Below are 16,282 nucleotides of genomic sequence, written 5' to 3' on the forward strand. Positions count from 1 at the left end.
ATGGTACTTTCTTAAATACATTTCTCTTGCTATATTTCCTTATATCCAAAACCATGTATTTTAAAAGAAATGTAGTCTTTTCAGCATAATTCTCTTCTATCTGAAGCTTCAGTGAAGGCAGTTAAAGAAAACTGACAGATTTATGTGCATAAATTATTCTTTGCATTTAACCTTCAGGGAAATAATAACATTTTAACTTGAAAATTGCCTGAGAATTCTTTTTGTCCAAGTAAGTGTAGCAAAAAAGTCATTTAAATCAGGAGAAAATCAAAGAATTTATTTACCAGTAGCTCTCAATGCTCCCCATCTAAAATGTTCCAACTTTCCTACTCCACCCCACCTTAGTCCCTTTAGAAATATAGATGTTTCCAATGTCTTCTTTGAATTGATATACCAAGAGGCCTTGGAAATATGCCATCCACAAATCTGGTCTGACCATAGCATGGTTAGAAAAATCTTTTAGACTACATGGTAAATTCCATGTGATTTAAAGAGAAGAGGGAAAAAAAAGAAAGAGAAAGAAAGGGGATGAAAATATGAAAAAGAAAGAATCCAGAGTTTAGCTCTAAAGAGAATTTAATAAGAGAAAGTGATAAATAAACCAAAGGACTGATTATAAAATAAAAATCTTATGTATGGATTAATACAGACATCATGAATTCAGATATTCATATTAGACACCAGAAAAAGTAATTGCCTTTATAAGTTGCTTCTGTTGTTTTACAGTATTCTCAGATATAATTTGTTAGAAATGAAGACTTGAACTCATTTTAGGAAGGTATGTATATGCTTTCTAAATAATCTGCCCATCTATTTTGCTTTTTATTTCCCTCTTTAACCATATCTGGTATGTACTTTCCTGATCAAAGATCATCTTATTGATAGAAAAGATAAAGTGAAAGAAGAATAAACTTGCTCATTCTTTAAAACTTATTTCAACTGTATCTTAGCTAGCTGTCACTCCTAGACACCTTATTTACCATGGACCTTTTCTGAAATATAGCCCTTTCAAATATGGAGGATAGTATAACCAGTCTATCTCCCTAGGCTCCCACTCCACTCATGAATAATATCATAAACATACTCCACATACCCAATTATCTTTATGAATACCAAAAGCTATCCTTACAAATATTTTGGGATGTAAATCTACAAAAGAGAGCAGAAAACCAGTGCTCTAACTTCAAATTAAAAAAAAAATTTTTTTTTAAACTGTGAATAATGTAGATCATTAAACTTTTCTCTCTTTGGTTGTATCCATATACACTATCATAATCTTCTTGGATATAAAGGATTGTCATGTGTAAAAGGAAATAAATTTGTTCTTCTTTCAAAAGTACAGAACCAAGAGTACTGAGTAGCAACTGCAGAGAAGATTGCGGCTTAATATAAGGAAACACTCCCAAGCAATCAAAGCCATCTAAGTGTGAAAATGATCAGCCAGTATAGGTCACTTAAAATCTTCAAGCAAATGGTGACCACATCCATTCATTCAACAATGGGGAGATGTATTCAAGGATTATGATTTCTAATTCCTCTTCTAATTCTATGGTTTTAAAACATTTTCAAGGAATAATGATATTTTTAAAATCTAACAGAATTCAGATGAAAGAGTTTCAGGAGCATTAAAAAAAAATAAAGCCTTAAAGTTTCGGCCAATAAATTTCCCTGTTTATTAGTAGTCTTACTGTGCTTTGGTGAGCACCTCCAGTCACTATTTGCAGAGTCTTACTGTGAACAGTTCTGCTTCTCTGGTTCCTTGGTTTAGTGGCTTTGTTTGAATTTTTAAAATCTTCTTTCTGCTTGTTGTACTGCCATTTATCTTTCCTACCTGAGTGGTTCAAAGAAGGGACTTTGTTTCTTCTTCAAGAATGTCTCCATGAAAAAAAGTTCAATTGGGCTGATTTCTTTTGAAAGTCTGTTTCACTTCACTGGTAAAAGGGAATGAAGCCAGTGAACTTCTGTCAGTTCTAAAATGGCTATGATTCCAATCTTAGATCACCTCAAGACATGTGACAAACTCCTCGGGGTATCCAAACATCAATATTCTACTTTTATTTGGAGATTTGATCATTCATTCACTCAATAAATGCTTATTGTCTAATATAGGACTAGCATTGTACTAGTAGCTGGGGATATAGCAAGAGATATAACATAGACCCCCACCTCAAAGTAACTTACAATTTTTAAAAAAAGAAAGACATAAATATCTATGATACAAGGGAGTATACAATCTGTACAAGGAGCAGCTGGGTAGCCCAGTGGATGGAGAGTCAAGCCTAGAGACAGGAGGTTCAAGGTTTAAATCCAGTCTCAGATACTTCCTATCTGTGTGACCCTGGGTAAATCAGTTAACACCCATTCCCTAGCTCTTACCACTCTTCTGCCTTGGAACCAAAATCAATTCTAAGGCAGAAGGTAAGGATTTTTTAAAAAAGATCTGTACAAGTGAGAGTGATTAAGTATAAATGTGATAGATAATCAATTGACTAATTAGAAAACATTTGTTATATACCTACTATATGCCAATTACTATGCTAGGAGCTAAAGGACTTAAGATAATAAATATGAAATATGTACTGACTGAGAGGACATTAACAATGGAAGGGAATGAGTATAGGCTTCCTAAAGAAGGTAGTATGAATTAAAGCTCAAAGGAGCTTACAGTTACCAAGAAATAGAAGTGAAGAAGAGAGAGCATTTTAGGAATGGTGAACAACATATGCCCTAGCATGGATTCAGCAGCTCAGCTTAGCTGGACCATAGAGTTCATGAAGTGAAAGAATGTCTACTCAGCATGATCCAGAAAAAGTCTAATAAGAAATATAAGGAAGAAGACATTACTATGCTAGCTATCTAGAGAAGGCAAATCAATGAAGGCTTAACAAAGGAGGGGGCATTTGAGCTTAGCATGAAATAATGATGAGGACTTTACAAGATGAAGCTATAGAAGGAAAGGTATAAGTCTATTTCATTGCAAAAATGGAGGAATCATTGGAGCAGAGGATTGGAGAGGATAAAGTAATAGTCAAGACCAGCCAGCAGAAACAAAAAGATTAAAAATTATGAGAGAGCAAATAGCTGTTGGAGAAAGGTAACTAAATCTTCTCATGAAATGATAGAATTAAAAGTACAGAAGTAAAGGTTAGCTTTGGCAAGGAGAAGAGTTTCTTCTCTTCATTGTCTAGGACTAGAAGAAAGCTACTTGGAGTTCACATCAGATAATTTCAGGCTTCTTAGGAAAATGCAATAGAAGAAGAGGTAAAAATACTGCTGAATGAAAGAATTATTGATCAACTATTGTGGAAGTCATGATAGAGTCAATTAAGATTGATAAAGGGGTTGCTTTATAGAAATGAATGCCTAATCAAGAAGATTTGGTCAGTTTGAGAAAATGGACAGGAGTTTTGGAAAGGTTTCCTGAATATTTCTAAGACCTGAAAATCATATCAGCTGCATGACATTAAAAATACATAATTTTGAGAGCTCTGAGTTGCTACTCAATAGACAAGATCTTGCCAGGAAAAGAAAATTTGAAAAATTTGAAAAAGAAAAATTGCTAAGCAATTTAAGCCACTGAATTTTTTCACCTTTCCTCCAGTGAGAAATTATAAGGTCTTTCTGACACTTCCAAAGTGTTTAATACACTCCAAAATCTTTACTGAGATGACTATAGTGTCATACGTAAAATATAGTGAACTAAAAACATCGGTTTCCCCATATTATAATCTATATAGCTAAACTATACAAGAAGATTCCTGAATTACTAATAACTCAAAGTATGCCAGTAAAAGAATCACTGGCAAATCAAACCCATACAGTTTTCTCACTCAATCTATTTTCCATAGCTCTCTGTCCATATTTCCATGAGAAATATTTTAGGCTTCCAACTCTGACTCTGAATTAAAACAGGGTTATAAATGAAAACATTTGGTCAACATATTATTGATTATATTTGGTCAACCCAGGGAAGAAAGCAGCCTAGTACAACAAAGGATTCATTTTAAAAAGTAAAAAAGAAAGTATGACTGAGCTGGACTCTAAAACTGCCCTCACCAGGAGACACCTGTGAGAATGACCAGATGTCCCTCTATGCAACAAGTTTTACTAATCAGTTTTGGCCCTGTCTCTATGAGTCTAATTCAATCTGATATAATCTATATTAATTAAGCACCTATAACATGTGAGGTTCGTTGGTAGTTTCTGTAGGATACCAAGACTGAAAGGGGGGGAAAATTACCATGTACCTACTATATTCCAGGTGATCTTCTAAGCAATTTAAAAATAGTATTTAATTTAATAATAAGAATACTACCTGCCCTCAGGAAACTTATGTTCTAGTAATTTCCTGGGAAGGCTCCAAATCCAGAAAGTTGATTTATGTATACACAGCATATACACATATACTACTGATATCTTGGGGGCTCTCTATAATAATCTAGTGCTAAAGGCATTATATACTATTAAAATATTTCCTTAGTCCTTAAGCAAAAAGCATATTTCTTCCAGCATTTATAACAGCATGTACATCTTTAATATAGCAGCTAACACATGTTTAATAGAAATGTTTTTCAAAAAGGTACTCAGCTGTCTTTCCAGCTTCAGGGAAGATTCTAGCAATAGTGATTGATAAGCAGACTATCAGAAAGCAGCAGATGACTGTGGGGGAAAAAAGACAATTTCTTTGAAGTCTAAATACATTATTTATCATGAAACATGGTTGAAGACAGGAGCATCAACCAAAGCTTCTGATGTTTGCTGAAGTCAGAAGAGATCTCACAGCTGTGAAAATTGTTTTTGTGTCACTATTTATATTGGGTAATATAAATACTGTTGCCACTGTCTTACATTTATTAGGATCTTCCAAATATCAAAATTTACTTCAATATTCAAAACATTGCCATGATTTTGGCAGTATGAATCAAATTGGACTAAAAAGTACTGGCTAGAAGACCACTTGAGCTTGGGAGTTCTGTGCTGCAGTGTAGACTAAGTTAATTGATTGCTGTTTGCCATTAATAAGGTGAATTCCCTAGGAACAGGAACCACTTGGTTACCTAAGAGAGGTTAAATCATTCCACATTTGAAAATCGAGTGAGTCAAAGATCCTCTGCTATTGAAAGAGGTTGATGAGGACCTACTAAATTTCAAGCCTAGGTGATCCTGGGATTCCGGGCTTTAAAAAAAAATAATTTAAATAGCTATTGCTTCTGTGAAGAAGGAGATTGTGGCAAGTCTAAAGGCAACATCGTTACTCAACAGAAACTATAAATCTCCATATTACTTTTTTAAAATTTAGTCAATAAGCAGTTATTGACTATGTGACTATGAACCTACTATGTGCTGACCAGTTACTTGACAACAACTACTAGGGGCTAAACTATAAGCAGAACCAATGGTAAAGACCACACTGATTCTCCTTAGACTATTGGGTTTTCTTGTACTTTGTTGGAAGTTGGTCTGAGATTGGTATTGGCGGTGTTTAGACTGGAAACAGAACTAGTAATCGAATGGGTGCTACTATCCCTAGGTCTCTTGGCCACACTAACCTATTTCCTCTTGTAAAAGGAGTAGTAGAGATGGCAACAGTAGTAGTATTTGACCCCCTTGAACATGTTCTGGCCTCTGTCTCTTCCTGACAACCTCTCACTGCTCCAGCCAAGTTGTACTGCCTATTCCATTGATTATTAGCAACCAAGATGGGAAGAACTAACCCTTAAGTAAAAAAAAAAAAAGCAAAAAATAGGTAAAAGAGCAAAAAAGATTCTCCTTCAATGTGTTGCTCAAGTCGCTATCAGCTCTCCCTCAGAATTCTATAAAGAGGGATGATACAGAAGAAATCTTTCTTCCAGATTCATACCCATAATACAGAAATTATGGCAACTATCTGCACACAAAAGCAAGAATTTGTACTTGCTTAGGTGAACCTGAACCTGGATCTCAAGTTGTTGGCTGACTTTTCTTCTTTGTTTTTCTTCCCCTGAGTACAGGTAACTAAAGAGTGACCCTGGAAGATGTTCCAGTTCTGGTGGCTACCTCATGAGTTTGAGAGGTTGGAAATTCCTAAATGCTGAGTGGTACAACAATGGATTCTTTGAAATATCAAACTTCTTAGAGGAAATGACCACCAAAAGGAAAATAGACAGCCTTTCTTTTATTATGTTATGGTTAGGATATCTCCTGTGAAACTGTTAAATATGTTTTATAAGAATTGATCTCAATATTTTTGCCTCATTTGATGTTGATACTCAGTAAATCATTGACCCATTGTCCATCTGGGCAAAATTATCACAAATTCTCAAATGATTTTAATACATATGTGAAAAAATATCTTGTTTGAGAAGAAGAGCTAAGCCTCCATTTTGTTTTACCAAGCCAAATATTCCTTTTTTGTTTTATTTTTAATCAACAATCATATGTCAATATTAAATATTCTCTATACTTCTCAAGCAGCTTTATGTGTATAAAGATGTACTATAATACAGAAAACCTACCACTAAGGCCTGCCTATTCATTTAACAAGTTTTATCATTATTTCCTTTGTGCATGATGATTCAATCATCAAGAATTTATGGAGGTGAAAAAAGAAGTAATTTTGATCAATAGTTACTGATGGATAATGTTTTACTGAGTCAGAATAACTTGCATTATATTTTCCATTATTTTAGAATCTTCCTCTCTTTGAGACATTTCAATAACTGTTTTCTAGGTACCTTTAAAATTATTTCATCATTATGTATTTCTTTTGGATATTTTTTCTATGACAGTGTTTAATTATTTGTCCTCTCTCCATGTTCTTAGGTGCCTTTACCCCATACTCATAGCATCTACTTAACATAAAATCCAAGTATGATAAATCTGCAATTATTGCTGATCTGGATAGAGGTTTTTAAGAATACCAGCAGATCCATCCTTTTCATCTACTTATTTTCATCATTCTAATTTCATCTAAGAATTTCCTAGGGAATATATGGATTACTTGAGTTTCATACTATGTTCTCTACAGGACTCTTTCCCTTTCAACTACTTTTCACTGTTAAATGAAATAATATTGCTTATAATCTTCCACCAGCTTCCTCTATTACATTTTTAAAAATGGATATTTGTTTAACATGTTTTTTCTCTTAACTTCCATATCTCTGTTTGACTAAAGAGATTAAGTATTTCCTGGTAAAAGAAATGTCTGGAGTCTTCATGTTATAATGACTATTTGTAAAAACTCCATGAAATGCTTAAAATTTTGTCCATCTCTAATTTTTGGTACTCAACATCCTATTTTAAAAAGGTCAGAAAGGAACTTCTGTAATTTTACACTGTGTCCTAGTCTAATTATGCTCTTTTCTTCTAAGATGGTATTGATTTCTCTCTTTCTTCTAGCCAGTCAATGATCTTGATGCAGACAGCTAATTCCGAAATGACTCCTATGTCTCCCACAATCATTCATCCTCAATAAATCTTCTTCCAATGCCTCATCATTGACCCCATAGAGGTGATTCTAGGTCTTTGAAAACTCTGCCAATAAGGTTTACATTCTGGTAGTTTCTAAGAACCTGTAAAGGATTCAACTAAAATGCATATAAAACAGATTTTTTGAAAACCAGCTTAATTAAGTTCAGTGGGCTCATCACCAGAATGCTGAGCATGAGATGATACCTAAAGATGTTCATTTTTTGTTAGAATATTAATTTCATTACCATAGGGAAAAGCTGTTTTATTTGGTATCAGTAAGACATAAGAAAGGACAGGCATTCAAGATGATTAGATTATATAGTAGAAAGAACAACTAGGCATCATTCTCAACTCCTCACTACCCCATATTCAACCAGTTGTCAAATCATCTTTTTTTTCTACCTTCATAACATCTTCCCTATCCCTTTCCTCCTTTGACACTTCAACCACCTCATAATCTCAAGTCTGCACTACTACAACAATCTGTTTGTTGGTCTCCCTTCCTCAAGTCTTCGAGGAAAGACTCCAATCCAATCCAATATACTTTAAAAAAGGAATTCTTCATTCCTATTTTAATTTGACAGGTAACCTGGAGGTCCTCTTACCATAGATATGTGTAGGGATTAACCAGTCCACAGTGACAGGATGTAGAAACCATAGAGACAAGAAGGAAGAGCCATTGAGACAGGAAGTGAGGTAGAAAAAGGGGATGAAGGAAGGGGCTAGTGTCAGTTGGTTAGGTGATCAGTTGCTGACAGTTAAGGGTAGAAGTTGTGGGGAATTTGACTGTTGGGAGTGTTGGGTTGATGGTTGGCATTTACTTGATGAAATATAAAGGTGGGTCTGAGCTTTATGAGAGGGCCTTTTGGCTTTAGGCTTTAGAGGGCTTTTTGGCTTTTGACTTTTGGTTTGGGCTGTTAGATTTTTTTTCCTTTCTTGAACTTTTTATAAGGTCTTTGGTGACAGACTTAATTGGAGCTGGATTAAACACTAATTGGGTTTGGTTTTTGATTAGGGTTGGAACTTTGTGTGGTGGTTGTTAGTTATAGGTAGATATAGGCAGTTTTAGGTAGCAATTATAGGTAGTATAGGATAAGTAGTATAGACATTAGGAAATTTTCTTTCTCTACTTCTTTCTTATATTTCTCTCCTTTACTATATTCATTTTTCTATATTCTTTTACTATCTCTATTTTAATTAAACTAAATTGTTAATTATTAAAAGCTGCTAGAAGTTTTCTTTTCTCTGTATTAAAGAGATAATATTAATTAACAACCCTACTATATTCTCATTAAAACTTAAATTACTAAAAGTTACTCTCTTATTTTGTCAAAACTCCTAATTTAACCCTTAACACTACCTGTCACAGTAATTTTCTAAAGAGAACCTCTAATCCTGTCTCTATTTCCCTAGCAAACTCCGGTCACTCTCTATTACCTCCAAGATTCTCTTTTTGGTTTTTAAAGCCCTCCATAACTTGACCCCTTCCTATTTTCCTAGTCTTCTTATACTTTTCTTGTCTCTAAGCACCGTATGATTTAGTCACACTGGCCACCCTTGCTGTTCCTTGCAAAGGACAGTCCATCTCCCAACTCTGAGCATTTGTATTAGTGGTTCCTCTTACCTAATCTTCCTCCTTATCTCCATATCTTGGCTTCCTTGATTTTCTTCAAGAATCTGCTAAAGTCTCATCTTTTTTTAGAAAACTTTTCTAGTCCTCTGTAATATTAGGGACTTCTACATGAGATTACTCCCAATTTAACCTGCATACATCTTGTACATACCTGTTTGCATGCTCTTTCTCCTACTAAACTGTGAACACTCACTATTTTTTTGTCTTTTTATCCCCTGTACATAGCATAATGCCTGGCACACATAAAGCTCCTAATCAATTCTAGTGACTGATGAATTATTTGATCAAATCTCAGTTTCCTTAATATATACACCTATCTCATAGAATTGTTATGTGATGAAAGTACTCTCTAAGTTTTTTAAATGCTTTCTAAATCTGAGTCATAATTATCAAAATAACAGTTCTTAATTGAATTAAAACAATTTTCTGGACAAATCTCAATCCTAAATCCAATCCAATATATAATTGCAAGAAATCTAAAGGAAATAAAGGCTAAAAAAAGTTTTAAGAGAGGGGAAAATCCAATGGCATTAAATTAGAACAGTGAGAGCAAAACTTTTAGGGATTGGGTGATATCCTCAGGCACTTATGGAGAGGGGGAGGAGAGCAGCCCATCCCCACATCCCTCTGGCTTTCTAGTAATGAACTCTGGTGAACTCTACTCTGGGTTGCTGGTTCTGTGTGTCCCCTCTGGCACCCTTTTAATGGGTTCACCCCTACAGACTAGAACATCTTTGTCTCAAAGCTGGACTTGATTAACACATCCATCAAAGATAGTCTGCTATCCCAAGATGACCCTAGAACTAAACCTGCTTTCCAGTGATTGTCTGCCCTGAGAATGGTTAAATTCTGTGCTTAGAAAAGTCATTACCCTTTGATAATGTCTGTTCACCTTGTGCCAGCTATTCAACAACTTTCCATGTATGCTACTCTATGGGAGACATGGAAATCTGGTAAAAAACCTACCTGATATGGAAAAGGAAACTGATAAAAACAGAACATATTGCCTAGGACTGAAGACAACAATGATTCAAAGAAAATTCATTAGACTCCTATTATGTGCAAGGCATTATGCTGAACACTATGAGAATACAAAAAAAAAAAAGAATATATACTCCTTGACCTCAGGTAATTTATAATCTAAATATCCATAAATAACTACCATGAATAGGCACAAAGTGCTAATTTAGTTCAGAAAAATGAACATCTAACTTCTGGTTTGAAAGATGGGGGGAGTTTTGCACAGGCAATATCATTTAAGCCAATAGTAGGAGAATAGAAAGGTCCTAAAGAGAGGAGACATCCATGATAGAGGCGGCAATATGAGCACAAACATAGATGGAGGAAATCATGAAATATTTCAGGAATAGCAAAAACAAGAGGATGCCTATTCTTGCCAAAAACCAAAAGGCATGGAGCTTTTCTCAATATCATCAAAGGTTTTTTGTATCTTTCAACTGATATTCCTCAAGTGATAGAGAAGTCCAGATTCTTATATCAGGCTATTAAAGTATAATATATTGAAATAACCGCTTCCTTGCAAGTGTTAAGGCAATAAGAAATTTGTGCCTTTCCACATATTCCTCAGGAAATGAGCTAAAAATCCACAATTCTAATGTTGAGACTTACCATGGTAGCTGTAAATGGAATATTGTCAATCAAGGAGGAAGCTAGTGCTGAGATCCAGACAACTAAGATGATGGCAGCAGTGAGGCGTTGATCCTCTGGAACCATCTGCAATAGAAAAGTCATAGCATGGTTTCATTTAAAAAGGAAATATGCCACCTTCGTTTTCCAATTGTGCATATTCAAACTTCAGACTTAAAAGACTTTAGTGGTAATAAAAAAAATCATAGGTTGACCTTCTATCTCAACCTTTCATTTTACAGAGAAGGAACTCTGGGTAAATTTTCTTCCAAATTTACACAATTATATGTTACCTGCAGATCAGAAATAGTACTACCACAATCACAGTGACCAGACAGAGGATCTACAAGAGCAAGAAGTCAGCATCTGTTGACAATAGTCCAAATTAAGGCATTAGTTCTTTTCCTACTCCAAGATTGCTTGTATTCAGCATATAAAAACAAAGAGAATCTAAATTTTTTAAGATTGGGGATGAGGTGAGCTGACTATATTGCAACTATAGAGAGAGCCTTCAGACATAAACTATGAACTAAAAAGAGGAAGAGGGGAAAGATAGGCAGAAAATGAGGGGGAGGGGGAAAGAGAGGAGATAAGGAGGGAGACATAGAGAGAGATGGAGAAAGACAGACAGACAGAGACAGACAGATAGACAGAGACAGAGGGAGAAGGAGATGGTATGAGAGAAAAGACAGGAGGGAGAAAGTGGATGTTGGTGAAGGAGGAGAGAAAAGGGGATAAAGAAAAGAGAAAGGGAAAGGGGAGGGGAACAGATAAAGAGAGAACAAGAAAGCCAAAGAGAGGGAAGGGAAGAGGACAGGAAGAAGTCATTGAGAGAAAGAGAGAAGAAAGATGAGAGATAAAGGGACAGAGAAGGACAGTGATGGAGGGAAGGAGGGTGAGAGAAAAAGAGGAGAGACATAAGGAAAGCGATTGAGATTGAAGATGAAAGATCTCTATAGCAGAAGGGTTTGGCACCAAGTATAGGTGTCTGAATTTTACCTTTGTATTCTTTGAGTAGTCTTGTATTTTAGACTGTTTTGTAAATTGTACAAATATTATCTAACCTTGGGACTAATCAATGATGCTTGTATCATACACGAAGGCAACAAAAGCATTATCCTTGAGAATAACTTCTGGGCCCTTCTATAATTTTTTCAGACACATGCACATCAGAAAAGAGGATTCTGGAAGTCAGTGTGGTTGAAATTTGACAACAAGATCTAAAAATTTCTATACCCTAGACCAGGGTTAAGGGTCAGCAAACTAGGGACTAATAACCAAATCTGGCCCAGTACCTATTATTTTTGTATGGTGATGAGTTAAGAATGTTCTTTAAAGTTTTTTAAATAAAGATTTATTGTACTAATTTTTTAAACTATAACTAGCAGGTCATATAAAGGCAGATTTGACACTTGGACCAGGATTTTCTGGCCCTTACCTTGTTTTGGACTTGCAGGACATAACACCATATATTTCTAGATAGGAGTAGTCTCAAAAACCTTTCTCAAGCTTCCTGAACTATGAGAAAACTGGGACTAGTTACTCCAGGATTCCTGGAGATGAGAGTATTAAATAATTATCTCAGTTCATTGAGGTGTCTGTCCTATCCACCCTTGTCAGATGAAACACAAAAGCTAGATTCATAAAAATTTGAGGGGTTAAAGGATTTTTGAAATTACCTAATAAAATTCCCTCTTTTTACAGAAGAGAAAATTGATATTCAGGTGAAATTATTTGCTGCAGATCAGACAAGTATTTATCCAGGTATCACCAACATGATGATCTTTTGGAGAACCAACAGACAGTATATCAATTAGTTATTCCTGGATTTGAGTAATTACACCAACTACCAAATCCCTGATTGCCTAATTACATGGATAGCCAAGATATTATTCAAAAGTACAATTATTTCCAACCTAAAACTGTAGCAAAGATCTATAATTATACTGTTTCTCTTTCTTAAAAAAATCTGCCCTTATTTTTTAAGACAGTTTGAGAGAATAGATCCCCTTTAGTTGTTTATTGTATAATCAATAAAAACTGTTCATGCAAGTTTTTGTACAAAACAAAAAAAGATCAATAAAACATTCACACAGTTTGATTTGAAATACTTTAAACTTTAGTACCCAATGTTACCTTTATTAGCAAAGCCGTCTGTTCTCCAATATATTCAATCAGGTGGAGATGTGCCAAGGCCTAAAAGAAATGGATTGATTACACATAACAATATAGAAAAGAGCAGACACATGCATAATTTTTAAAAAGTCATGTCTTTAAAATGAGAAAAGTGAAACATAACATATGCCAAAACTGTCTCTTTGTACAAAAGGTCAGAATCAAATACATCGTACATAAATAATTCACCAACTTATGCTCATGTTGAAGCTTTAGCAAGCAAAACAGTACAATAGCAATGGCAGATGCCCCTTGATGATATGTGTTTGTCAGTGCTGAACCAAATTTCAAACAGAAGATTTTCTTTTTTTAAACGCACACAGTAGCACAACTCTGCTGAATGAATGAACAAATGAATGAATGAATGAAAAAAATATATTATGAATTCACTATATATGAAGAACTGCGCCAAAAATCTTGAATATGAAAAGTAGTTCTAAGGGGGGAGACAGGGCTTCCAAGAGGTTCCAACTGCAATTTAGTTGGAAAGATCCCATAGTCTTTAGAGTACCAGTAGCAAAGCAAATGATAATGAATCTTCTTTGATATAATCTTGTGTCTCTCACCTTCACATTTCATATATATTCTCTTCTCTCTTGTCATAAAGCCATAACCTTTGCACAGCCCTTTATAACCTCATGCCTAGATTATCATCATATTCTTCTAGTTTATCTCCTCTCTCCAAATCATCTTCTATTCAGTTGTTGTTACTATGGGTCAGTCATTTTACAGCTATATAAGGATTCTTTCTGTTGCTTACACAGTAGTTAATTTTCAACTCCATGTATTTATGCTAGTTGTTTCCTATGCCCAAAATGCTTTGATTACTTGTTTCTGTTTCTTCCCTGGTTTCTTTCCAGCCTCAGCTAAAATCTCACCTTCCTCAAAGAGCCAGGCCTGATCCTCTCCACTGCTAGTCCCTGCTCTCTGTGAGATGACCTACCTTCCATTTACATTGTAAGTATCTTATGTGAACAAAGTAATTTGCATCTTGTTTCCCCCAAAAGAATCAAAGCTCCTTAAGTGTATAGTACCTTTTTAAAAATAGTACCTATTTTACCTTTCTTTGCAACTCCAGCATTTAGCAGTGTCTAGCACAGAGTAAGCATTTAACAAAGGGTTCTTGACTGATTCACCAATTTATTGTTTTCCATTGATAAAACACTTCCCTTTTGGAAAAAGCATTCAAATAACTTGCATCTGCAAATTATTTTACAAAATTATATTTCACAGTTAGTCGTCAGCAGTCATGACACATATGCAAACTTCCTGTCTTGGAGGGGAAGGTTTGATTAAACAAAAATTTTAGAAGCCTGTAATCATAGAATGTTAGAATTGGCAAGAACTTCAGGGATCATGTAGTCCACCTCCATCATGTTTTAGATGAAGAAAATGAGGCTTTAAGAGGTTAAATGACTCTCAAAGTCTGACAACTAATTTTTCAGGATTTCATAACAATTATCTTCAAGAGCCTTGGGATTTCCAACAAAAATATATCCCTAGAGAATGGAAAGATTCAGAAGCTGTAGCTAGGTTGCATAGTAGATAGAGCCCTAGACTTCCTTTCAGGAAGACCTGAGTTCAAATCCAATCTCAGACTCTTACTAGTTCAAGGTAACCCTGGACCAGTCATTTAACCTTCTCCACTTCAGTTTCCTCATCTATACAAAATGGGGTGTTGGGAATAATAATAGCACCTACCTGCTAGGATGAAAGAATTATAATATTTAAGTGCTTTATAGACTTTACAATGCTATATGAAGGTTAGCTTTTATTATTCCTTTTAAACCGAAGTCTTCAACACCACCCCACCTTCCCATACACACATTCAATGGATAGAATTCAAGGATCCATGAATTTGGAGGGGGAAATAAAGTATGTCTATATTTCAAATATCATTGATTTCCTTGGTTAATTTTTGTGTTTTATTTTATGCATGTAAAGACATTATACTGTAAAAAGGATCCATAATCTTCATCTAAGTGCCAAAAAGATTCATGACAAAAGTAAAACAACAAAAAGCAAACAAAAATAACTGCTCTTCTAGTTGTTCCAACAAACATCATTGTTTTTGACAATATGACCCAGAATCATCAGTACTCAGTACCTTGGTACATTCTATGACTAATGAATATCTTGAGTATTTATACAGTATGTATATTACACAGTAGATGTCTATAGCTCCTTCATGTCTGATCCCAGAGCTCAACTACCCCGATTTCCTAACATCTATTAAAGGCTGCCTATTGTAATAGAATATTTAAACTGACTGGAAACTGTTACTTCTTGAGATAGTGAAGGTAAACTGAGGGGAACCTTGTTTCTTCTTACAAAGACTGCTGTTCTCTGGCTATGACTTGAGAGAGCTGCTACAGGAACCTAAACCTGCTTATTTGTAATGGAGACAGAACAGAGAAATGCTGAGGGATGCTACCACACAGGGATACTGGTACACAAGGGAACTACTTATAAAGGAATGCCCTGGGGTTTACTCTGGGGTTTGCCTATTGATCCCTACTAATTGATTGCTGATGGATCAATCTATTTCCTAACACCCTTCCTCCCTTACTCCTTCCCTTGCTTCCCTCACATCCCCAATCTTCTTTAAAGCCTTTGCTTCTTCCCTCCCTCCTGAGTGAACTATAAAGATACTCCAGTTGCTTTCTCAGTCAGGGGGTTTATTGGGATAACAGGATGGAAAACTGAGGTAAGAGGGATGAGGATTTCCCTAGACTATGGGGATAATTTTAGAAAGGTTTGAGGAAGTATTCCAGTCACAAACTGTGACTCTGAGACAGTTAGGGAGATGGAGGACAAGTGTTTGAATCTTCTTTCTTCTTCACCAAGAAAATCCCTTCTCAGTGTCAACTTCAACTGCTCAAAAACCAGAGAAACCCAAAAAAAACAAATCAGCTTCAAAAAGGTCTTTCAGCCAGCCTCAAACCTCCAGGGAGAGAGAGTGTGACTTCCAGTCAGAGGCCAAGTCCAAAAGCCCAGTTTCTCCTCTCAGTGTGGCTAGCTTCAAACCTCCAAGGAAAAAGAGTGACTTCCAGTCAGAGACAAAGTCAAAAAACCAAGTTTCTCCTCTCAGTGTGGCCAGAAAACCCCCAATTGCCACTCCTGGGAACCTTCTGTTGGAATCCTGGTTCTTGCATCTTGGTCCACAAGTCCTGCAAAACCTCTCTCTCTTCATGTCTCTATCACACTATTCAGGAATGGATGAAGAGAGCTGTACCACATGTGTTTATTCCTAGAAGAATCGATTCCTTAGAGGAGTTCTTTACGTAAAACATTAGGATAGCCTTTTTTTTTTTTAATCCCTTGTAAGGGTTCCAAGCCCAACAACTGGCAGGATCTAGTACCTCTAATACCAGTTTA

At 35.4% G+C, this 16,282-nt stretch overlaps 1 protein-coding gene across 1 annotated transcript in view; it reads right to left on the reverse strand.

Moving 5' to 3' along the window:
* OCA2 (OCA2 melanosomal transmembrane protein) overlaps window positions 1–16,282 on the reverse strand; it is a 575,033-nt gene that overhangs the window by 241,852 nt on the left and 316,899 nt on the right. Inside the window, exons 19-20 of the mRNA XM_056808519.1 lie at window positions 12,866–12,925; window positions 10,712–10,816 (exon numbers count right to left, since the gene is read on the reverse strand). Coding sequence (XP_056664497.1) covers window positions 10,712–10,816; window positions 12,866–12,925 — 165 coding nt within the window. The remainder of the gene's footprint in view (window positions 1–10,711; window positions 10,817–12,865; window positions 12,926–16,282) is intronic.

The sequence above is a fragment of the Monodelphis domestica genome, chromosome 8 (assembly GCF_027887165.1).
Source record: "Monodelphis domestica isolate mMonDom1 chromosome 8, mMonDom1.pri, whole genome shotgun sequence".
Taxonomy (NCBI): Eukaryota; Metazoa; Chordata; class Mammalia; order Didelphimorphia; family Didelphidae; genus Monodelphis; species Monodelphis domestica.